Genomic DNA, 10,791 nt, shown 5'->3' on the forward strand with positions numbered 1-10,791 from the left:
CACCAGGTCACTTCCCCCAGCTACAGGTACCACCACCGGGTCACTTCCCCCAGCTACAGGTACCGCCACCGGGTCACTTCCCCCAGCTACAGGTACAGCCACCGGGTCATTTCCCCAGCTACAGGACCCACCACCAGCTACAGGTACCGCCACCGGGTCACTTCCCCCAGCTACATGTACCACCACCAGGTCACTCCCCCAGCTACAGGTCCCACCACCGGGTCACTTCCCCCAGCTACAGGTACCACCACCAGGTTACTTCCCCCAGCTACAGGTACCGCCACCAGGTCACTCCCCCCAGCTACAGGTACCACCACCAGGTCACTTCCCCCAGCTACAGGTACCACCACCAGGTCACTCCCCCCAGCTACAGGTACCACCACCAGGTCACTTCCCCCAGCTACAGGTACCACCACCAGGTCACTCCCCCCAGCTACAGGTACCACCACCAGGTCAATCCCCCAGCTACAGGTACCACCACCAGGTCACTCCCCCAGCTACAGGTACCACCACCAGGTCACTCCCCAAGCTACAGGTACCACCACCAGGTCACTCCCCCAGCTACAGGTACCACCACCAGGTCACTCCCCCAGCTACAGGTACCACCACCAGGTCACTCCCCAAGCTACAGGTACCACCACCAGGTCACTCCCCAAGCTACAGGTACCACCACCAGGTCACTCCCCCAGCTACAGGTACCACCACCAGGTCACTCCCCCAGCTACAGGTACCACCACCAGGTCACTCCCCAAGCTACAGGTACCACCACCAGGTCACTCCCCAAGCTACAGGTACCACCACCAGGTCACTCCCCCAGCTACAGGTACCACCACCAGGTCACTCCCCCAGCTACAGGTACCACCACCAGGTCACTCCCCCAGCTACAGGTACCACCACCAGGTCACTCCCCCAGCTACAGGTACCACCACCAGGTCACTTCCCCCAGCTACAGGTACCACCACCGGGTCACTTCCCCCAGCTACAGGTACCGCCACCGGGTCACTTCCCCCAGCTACAGGTACAGCCACCGGGTCATTTCCCCAGCTACAGGACCCACCACCAGCTACAGGTACTGCCACCGGGTCACTTCCCCCAGCTACATGTACCACCACCAGGTCACTCCCCCAGCTACAGGTCCCACCACCGGGTCACTTCCCCCAGCTACAGGTACCACCACCAGGTTACTTCCCCCAGCTACAGGTACCACCACCAGGTCACTCCCCCCAGCTACAGGTACCACCACCAGGTCACTTCCCCCAGCTACAGGTACCACCACCAGGTCACTCCCCCCAGCTACAGGTACCACCACCAGGTCACTTCCCCCAGCTACAGGTACCACCACCAGGTCACTCCCCCCAGCTACAGGTACCACCACCAGGTCACTCCCCCCAGCTACAGGTACCACCACCAGGTCAATCCCCCAGCTACAGGTACCACCACCAGGTCACTCCCCCAGCTACAGGTACCACCACCAGGTCACTCCCCCAGCTACAGGTACCACCACCAGGTCACTCCCCAAGCTACAGGTACCACCACCAGGTCACTCCCCCAGCTACAGGTACCACCACCAGGTCACTCCCCAAGCTACAGGTACCACCACCAGGTCACTCCCCAAGCTACAGGTACCACCACCAGGTCACTCCCCCAGCTACAGGTACCACCACCAGGTCACTCCCCCAGCTACAGGTACCACCACCAGGTCACTCCCCAAGCTACAGGTACCACCACCAGGTCACTCCCCAAGCTACAGGTACCACCACCAGGTCACTCCCCCAGCTACAGGTACCACCACCAGGTCACTCCCCCAGCTACAGGTACCACCACCAGGTCACTCCCCCAGCTACAGGTACCACCACCAGGTCACTCCCCCAGCTACAGGTACCACCACCAGGTCACTCCCCCAGCTACAGGTACCACCACCAGGTCACTCCCCCAGCTACAGGTACCACCACCAGGTTACACTGGATGTATCATTCAGTTGCTACATGTAATGATGTCGCTTTAATCTTGATTTCTTCTTTTAATTTCCTCATGAAAATGGACTTGTTTACTGCTATACACACAGTGGCCTTCGTGAATATTTGTATTCTTTTGGCTCTGTACTCCAGCACTTTGGATTTTGAAGTGATACAATTACTATGAGGTTAAAATACAGACAGTCAGCTTTAAAGTGAGGGTATTTTCATCCATATCGTGTGAAATGTTTAACAATTGCAGCATTTGTTGTACCCAGTCCCCCCATTTTAGGGGACCAAAAGTATTGGGACATATTTACTTATGGGGGATTGAAGTATTCAAAAGTTTAGTATTTGGTCCCATACTCCTAGCACACAATGATTACAACAAGCTTGTGACTTCAAACTTGTTGGATGGATTTGCTATTTGTTTAGGTTGTATTTCAGATTATTTTGTGTCCAATATAAATGAATGGTAAATAATATATTGTGTAATGTTGGAGTCACTTTTATTGTAAATAAGAATATAATTGGTTTCTTAATACTTCTAAATTAATGTGGATGCTACCATGCTGACGGATCATCCTTAATAAATTGTGAATAATGGTGAGTGAGGAAGTTAGACGCACAAATATCATACCCCTAAGACATACCAACCTCACAAGCTTTATGGAATCATTGCTTGCTAAGAATATGGGACCAAATACTCAACTTTTGACTACTTTAAAACAAAAATGGGGGGGGGGGGGGGGGAGACTATGTACAAAGAGTACAAAGTCATTTCTTAACAGTTCACCCGATAGGAATGAAAATACCCGCAAATAAAGCTGACAGTCTGGATTTGAAGTGATACAATGACTGAGGTTAAAGTGCAAAGTGCTGGAGTACAGAGCTCAGCAACAACAAAAATACTTCACTCTCCCAATAATTATGGCTGGCACTGTGTATCATTTGACTTTTAGGGCTATTTAAGATAACATTATTTGCAGGCACAATTGTTATATATAGCAACATTTTTCCAATGACTATCTTGTCTTGGCTCTTCTACATGATGCTTTGTATCTACCTGGACTTGTTTGGACTGAGGAAAGGAAGTAAGGTGATGATCAGACTGAAATAAAGGAAGTAAGGTGATGATCAGACTGAAATAAAGGAAGTAAGGTGATGTTCAGACTGAGGAAAGGAAGTAAGGTGATGTTCAGACTGAAGGAAAGGAAGTAAGGTGATGTTCAGACTGAAGGAAAGGAAGTAAGGTGATGTTCAGACTGAGGAAAGGAAGTAAGGTGATGTTCAGACTGAAAAAGGAAGTAAGGTGATGTTCAGACTGAGCAAAGGAAGTAAGGTGATGTTCAGACTGAAGGAAAGGAAGTAAGGTGATGTTCAGACTGAAGGAAAGGAAGTAAGGTGATGTTCAGACTGAAATAAAGGAAGTAAGGTGATGTTCAGACTGAAATAAAGGAAGTAAGGTGATGTTCAGACTGAAATAAAGGAAGTAAGGTGATGTTCAGACTGAAATAAAGGAAGTAAGGTGATGTTCAGACTGAAATAAAGGAAGTAAGGTGATGTTCAATGTTGTTTCCCAGTGTATCACGGCTGATCTTTGTCCGACACATGGGAGGAGTACTAGCTGTGGCCAACATCAGAGGAGGGGGGGAGTACGGAGAGACCTGGCACAAAGGTAACAAATCAAATGTATTTATATAGCCCTTCTTACATCAGGTGATATCTCAAAGTGCTGTACAGAAACCCAGCCTAAAACCCCAAACAGCAAGCAATGCAGGTGTAGAAGCACGGTGGCTAGGAAAAACTCCCTAGAAAGGCCAAAACTTAGGAAGAAACCCAGAGAGGAACCAGGCTATGAGGGGTGGCCAGTCCTCTTCTGGCTGTGCCGGGTGGAGATTATAACAGAACATTGCCAAGATGTTCAAATGTTCATAAATGACCAGCATGGTCAAATAATAATAATCACAGTGGTTGTCGAGGGTATAACAAGTCAGCACCTCAGGAGTAAATGTCGGCTTTTCATAGCCAGTCATTGAGTATCTCTACCGCTCCTTGTCTCTAGAGAGTTGAAAACAGCAGGTCTGGTGAACAGGTCAGGGTTCCATAGCCGCAGGCAGAACAGTTGAAACTGGAGCAGCAGCACGGCCAGGTGGACTGGGGACAGTCAGGAGTCATCAGGCCAGGTAGTCCTGAGGCATGGTCCTAGGGCTCAGGTCCTCCGAGAGAGAGAAATAAAGAAAGATAATTAGAGAGAGTATACTTAAATTCACACAGGACACTGGATAAGACAGGAGAAATACTCTAGATATAACAGACTGACCCTAGCTTAGAAATTCTAGGGACAATTAGGAGGCCTGCGTCTTGTGACCGTGTAGGTATGTACGGCAGGACCAAATCGGAAAGATAGGTAGGAGCAAGCCCATGTAATGCTTTGTAGGTTAGCAGTAAAACCTTGAAATCAGCCCTTGCTTTGACAGGAAGCCAGTGTAGGGAGGCTAGCACTGGAGTAATATGATCTAATTTTTTGGTTCTCGTCAGGATTCTAGCAGCCATATTTAGCACTAACTGAAGTTTATTTAGTGCTTTATCCGGGTAGCCGGAAAGTAGAGCATTGCAGTAGTCTAACCTAGAAGTAACAAAAGCATGGATACATTTTTCTGCATTTTTGGACAAAGTTTCAGATTTTTGCAATGTTACGTAGATGGAAAAAAGCTGTCCTTGAAACAGTATTGATATGTTAGTCTAAAGAGAGATCAGGGTCCAGAGTAACGACGAGGTCCCTCAGTTTTATTTGAGACGACTGTACAACCATAAAGATTAATTGTCAGATTCAACAGAAGATCTCTTTGTTTCTTGGGACCTAGAACAAGTTTAAAAGTAGAACATTTGCAGCCATCCACTTCCTTATGTCTGAAACACAGGCTTCTAGCGAGGGCAATTTTTGGGCTTCACCATGTTTCATTGAAATGTATAGCTGTGTGTCATCCGCATAGCAGTGAAAGTTAACATTATGTTTTCAAATTACATCCCCAAGAGGTAAAATATATAGTGAAAACAATAGTGGTCCTAAAACGGAACCTCGAGGAACACCGAAATGTACAGTTGATTTGTCAGGGGACAAACCATTCAGAGACAAACTGATATCTTTCCGACAGATAAGATCTAAATGAGGCCAGAACTTGTCCGTGTAGACCAATTTGGGTTTCCGATCTCTCCAAAAGTAACACACATTGCCCCTCTCAACTCAATTCCCTCTGTGTGTTTTATACACTTTTACACACACACTCACACATTGATCTCTCTCTGTGTGTTTTTCTCCAGCGGGCATGCTGGCCAAAAAGCAAAACTGCTTCACAGACTTCCAGTGTGCAGCAGAGTACCTCATCAAGGAGGGCTACTCGTCCCCCTCCAAACTCACCATCAACGGAGGGTCCAACGGGGGCCTGCTCGTAGGTACGTTGCGGAATAACGACATCCCTTTTTCTTGTTGATGCTTTTAGTCATTGACCTGAAAACCAACCCTGACACTTTTTCCTAAGCTAACAGTTTTGTTGACATCGGAATGTCTGTCTGTATATACAGCGGCTTTGTCTTATTCTGTCTTTGTGTGTTTATCTCCTTACCTGTGTGTGTCTCTCGCTGCCTGATAACGTGTATCTGTCCCGCCCTCTGCCCCCACAGCAGCGTGTGTGAACCAGCGGCCAGAGCTGTTCGGCTGTGCCGTGGCCCAGGTGGGTGTCATGGACATGCTCAAGTTCCACAAGTTCACCATCGGCCACGCCTGGACCACTGACTTCGGCTGCTGTGAGGTCAAGGAGCAGTTTGACTGGCTCATCAAGTGAGTGCTAGTGCTACAATTCCCTAAGCCTAGCCTGGTTCCAGATTAGTTTAGATTTGTAGCCAACTTCTATGGTGGTTGTCATGCCAGTAACCATAGGTGTTCGCTACATAGCACAAACACGTCTGGAACCTGGCTACATTTAGCCTGTTTGGGATATTAACATTCATCTTTCAGTATTCCAGAACCACGTCAAATGCATGTTAAGTTCTTTCCATGGCTTGTGCTCGCTTGATTTAGTGTAATCCCAAAAGTGCAAACGTCAAGTGCAGCTATTTGACATACAGTGCATTTGGAAAGTATTCAGACTCCTGGACTTTCTCCACATTTTGTTACATTAGTCTTATTCTAAAATGTAGTAAATAAAAACATGTCCTCATCAATCTACACACAATACCCCGTAATGACAAAGCGAAAACAGGTTTAGAATTTTTTGCAAATGTTTTAAAAATACACCTTATTTACATAAGTATTCAGACCCTATGTGACTCGAAATTGAGCTCAGGTGCATCCATTTTCCATTGATCATCCTTGATGTTTCTACAACTTGATTGGAGTTCCACATGTGATAAATTGATTGGACATGATTTTGAAAGGCTCACACCTGTCTATATAAGGTCCCGCAGTTGACAGTGCCTGTCAGAGCAAAAACCAAGTAATGATGTTGAAGGAATTGTTTGTGAGCGCCGAGACATGATTGTGTCGAGGCACAGATCTGGGGAAGGGTACCAAAACAATTCTGCAGCATTGAAAGTCCAAGAACACAGTGGCCTCCATAATTCTTAAATGGAACAAGGTTGGAACCCCCAAGACTCTTCCTAGAGCTGGCCGCCTGGCCAGACTGAGTAATAGGGGAAGAAGGGCCTTGGTCAGGGAGGTGACCAAGAACCCAATGGTCACTCTGACAGAGCTCCAGAGTTCCTCTGTGGAGATGGGGGGGAAATTCCAGAAGGACAACCATCTCTGCAGCACTCTACCAAACAGGCATTTATGGTAGAGTAGCCAGATGGAAGCTACTCCTCAGTAAAAGGCACTTGACAGCCCGCTTGGAGTTTGCCAAAAGGCAAATAAAAACTCTTAGACCACGAGGAACAAGATTCTCTGGTGAGACCAAGATTGAACTCTGGTCTGAATGCCAAACGTCATGTCTGGAGGAAACCTGGCACCATCCCTACAGTGGCAGGTACTTGGAGACGAGTCAGAATCGAGAGAAAGGTGAACGGAGCAAAGATCCTTGATGAAAACCTGCTCCAGAGCGCTCAGGGCCTCCGACTGGGGGTGAAGGTTCACCATCCAGCTGGACAACGACCCAAAGCACACAGCCAAGACAATGCAGAAATGGCTTCAGGACAGGTCTCTGAATGTCATTGAGTGGCCCAGCCAGAGCCCGGACTTGAAACCGATCGAACATCTCTGGAGAGACCTGAAAATAGCTGTGCAGCGACGCTCCCCATCCAACCTGACAGAGCTTGAGAAGATCTGCAGAAAAGAATGGGAAAATCTCCCCGAATACAGATGTGCCAAGCTTGTAGCGTCATAGCCAAGAAGACTTGAGGCTGTAATCGCTGCCAAAGTTGCTTCAACAAAGTCCTGAGTAAAGAATAGCTATGGAAATGTATTATTTCAGTTAATTTTTTTAATACATTTGCAAAAATGTATAAACTGTTTTTGCTTTGTCATTATGGGCTATTGTGTGTAGATTGATTTTATTTTATTTTTTAAGTTCATCAATTTGAGAATAAGGCTGTGAAGTAACCATGTGAAGAATGTCAAGGTGTGTGAATACTTGAGGATTGCACTGTATCTATTTGCTCCATGTTTGGTGTATTAAAACCTGTACACAATACTTTCACCGTACATCATCGTCCCTGTAGAAATCTCCTCTTCTCCCTCCAGGTACTCCCCGCTCCACAACATACGCGTGCCCGAGGGGGAGGGCGTCCAGTACCCCGCTGTCCTCCTCCTCACGGGTGACCACGATGACCGCGTGGTCCCCCTACACTCCCTGAAGTACATCGCCACACTGCAACACGTGGTGGGCCGCTGGTCGGGTCAGAGCAATCCACTGTTCATCCACGTGGATACAAAGTCGGGCCACGGCGCCGGAAAGCCCACCAGAAAGGTCATCCAGGAGGTGGCCGACACGTACGCCTTCATCGCCCGCTGCCTCAGCCTCTCCTGGGTCAAATGAAGAGGAGGAGGGGGGTTCCCTGGAAGTCTGTTTCTAGGGGAAGTGTCTCTATCGTGTGTCTTAGAAGTTTCTTACTCGTTCTTGTTATTTTTTTAAATGATCACTAATCTTTTTGTTCAGATGTTCTCCTTCCCTCCTCATCATCACTACTGATTTGTTCCTGAGCAGTGATCAATCTCTTCCTGCCCGGTTGTCTGACCTGTATTAACCACCCCTCTCTCTTCCTGGTTCTCCCTTCCCAGTGTTGGCTTGCTTTGGGCATGGGCTCCAGGTTAGCCAGACTATAAAGTTGGCCAGCCCCAGGACTTACCCCCGGTCTCCACTCCTCAACTCTCTTACAAGCGATTCACTACATATATCTAGAAGAAGAAAAACACATCTCTGAATAAGCTTTGTTGTACAATTAAAGGTCAAATCCACTGCATTTAAAACAGTCAGCCATAATTGAATGAATTCAGAGTTTGTGTAATCATACCGAGGCTGAATATATTCCTTCCACAACCATAAGATCCACTAATCATTACTTCATCAAAATAGTTGTACATTCTTTATTTTCTTCTATAATCACTGATCTGGCTTTCAGGTCTGTCTATAAAAATTAACTTTTTGTTACAAATGTAACCAGAACCATGCATAATAATGCACATTCACTAATAATGTAGCAGGTATTCTAGAAAATGAACACCGGTCTCAAGCAGAAGGCCACGTGCTAGTTGGTGCCCAGCTAATATTGATATTTCTAGTTCAGCAAACTTGGATCTAGGTATAATTTCACTAGCTCTGGATTTAGCTAACAAGGAGAACAGGTGAATTGTTATGAACACACCCTTCTGTCCGTCTCCAACTGTTTGAACAGCATGCTAGCCTGTCCACTTTGTTCAGATGTTGGCATCAAGTGGCCTACTTTATCTCTGAATGAGAACGACATGACAACTCCTTAGTTTTATGCTTATTGCACATTTATAAAACAGACTAGACAGCTGGTGTAAGTCTTTATTTGACTAAAATACTGCTAGTGATACGTGGTACCATAATGCACTTGCGACAAACTGAGCGTTCATTTTCCAGGTGAAGGTTCATTGGTAAATTTGTTTTAGTAGTGTCTGCTCTGCTCAAAATCTGAGGAGTTGAAACATAAACAGGGTTTCATTAGAAAGGTTCATTTCTCTATTACAGTATAATAATTTCTCCATGTGTTGTGGTGTCCATATGATCCATTCTGTTGGACCAAATGCAAATGGAGAGTTGAAACCGTTTGTCAGTGAAGAAGTGATCTCTCTGTTGTGTGTGTGGTAGGGGCTTGGGAGAAAGAGGCGACGCGAGAGGTGTCACTCCAAGCCCTATGCGCTTATTTTGAACTTAAGCTTGTCACCTGCCGTCCCGCCTTCGGGACAACGACTCCCATTGTTAAGGTGGAAACATGAGCATCTAGTCATTATATACAGATCTCTGGTGTAAATGTACACAGCACAGAAGGAGTGAATGAGACTAAATAGGACATAAACGCTCATAAAAACAAAGAATACGAAAAAACTTGGACCAGCCTCAGGACTTACCCCCGTCTCCACCCCTCACCTCTCTGGCCCCAGACTCCCCTACCAAACCTCCCTCTCGTCCCCCATGAGCCAGCCACAGGACTTACCCCTGTCTCCACCCCTCACCTCTCTGGCCCCAGACTCCCCTACCAAACCTCCCTCTCTTCCCCTATGAGCCAGCCACAGGACTTACCCCCCTGTCTCCTCACCTCTCTGGCCCCAGACTCCCCTACCAAACCTCCCTCTCGTCCCCCATGAGCCAGCCACAGGACTTACCCCTGTCTCCACCCCTCACCTCTCTGGCCCCAGACTCCCCTACCAAACCTCCCTCTCTTCCCCTATGAGCCAGCCACAGGACTTACCCCCCTGTCTCCTCACCTCTCTGGCCCCAGACTCCCCTACCAAACCTCCCTCTCGTCCCCCATGAGCCAGCCACAGGACTTACCCCTGTCTCCACCCCTCACCTCTCTGGCCCCAGACTCCCCTACCAAACCTCCCTCTCTTCCCCTATGAGCCAGCCACAGGACTTACCCCCCTGTCTCCTCACCTCTCTGGCCCCAGACTCCCCTACCAAACCTCCCTCTCGTCCCCCATGAGCCAGCCACAGGACTTACCCCTGTCTCCACCCCTCACCTCTCTGGCCCCAGACTCCCCTACCACCACAAACACAGACAATTGTTTATCAATTGGAAGGCTGTTTGTCAGTAGGTTATTGATTTCAGCACTCTTCAGTGTTCGCGTGAATGATGATAGATTTAGGTCATTTAGTTTTGTGTTCAGGAGGATTAATGCAGAGTGTGTGTGTGTGTGTGTATCTGACTGATATTAATTTCTACCTCTTGGCATGCTGATTGTTAGTTTACCTAATAAAGGGACATAAACAACAATTTACTACAATGCCACAACTTCAATAAACCGTTTATTTGAACAGTGCTTTTTTGTTGTTGTAACTCATTACTTCTCACCACTTTATGGACCTCGGGTATAAACTTCTAAAATGTATTCAACATAGTAACCAGGGCAGTGAGGAGGCAGGGTTAGTAACCAGGGCAGTGAGGAGGCAGGGTTAGTAACCAGGGCAGTGAGGAGGCAGGGTTAGTAACCAGGGCAGTGAGGAGGCAGGGTTAGTAACCAGGGCAGTGAGGAGGCAGGGTTAGTAACCAGGGCAGTGAGGAGGCAGGGTTAGTAACCAGGGCAGTGAGGAGGCAGGGTTAGTAACCAGGGCAGTGAGGAGGCAGGGTTAGTAACCAGGGCAGTGAGGAGACAGGG

The 10,791-nt window shown here is 47.7% G+C and overlaps 1 protein-coding gene across 2 annotated transcripts in view; it reads left to right on the forward strand.

Moving 5' to 3' along the window:
• The window catches only part of LOC109900535 (prolyl endopeptidase-like), a 29,247-nt gene extending 18,792 nt beyond the window's left edge, over positions 1 to 10,455 (forward strand). For both annotated transcript variants that reach the window (XM_031836916.1, XM_031836917.1), the window contains exons 12-15: positions 3,539 to 3,633; positions 5,280 to 5,411; positions 5,640 to 5,796; positions 7,693 to 10,455. In XM_031836916.1, coding sequence (XP_031692776.1) covers positions 3,539 to 3,633; positions 5,280 to 5,411; positions 5,640 to 5,796; positions 7,693 to 7,987 — 679 coding nt within the window. In that variant the 3' untranslated portion in view covers positions 7,988 to 10,455. The remainder of the gene's footprint in view (positions 1 to 3,538; positions 3,634 to 5,279; positions 5,412 to 5,639; positions 5,797 to 7,692) is intronic.
• The last annotated feature ends 336 nt before the right edge of the window (positions 10,456 to 10,791 follow it).

This window comes from Oncorhynchus kisutch, linkage group LG12 (genome assembly GCF_002021735.2).
Source record: "Oncorhynchus kisutch isolate 150728-3 linkage group LG12, Okis_V2, whole genome shotgun sequence".
NCBI classification, from domain to species: Eukaryota; Metazoa; Chordata; class Actinopteri; order Salmoniformes; family Salmonidae; genus Oncorhynchus; species Oncorhynchus kisutch.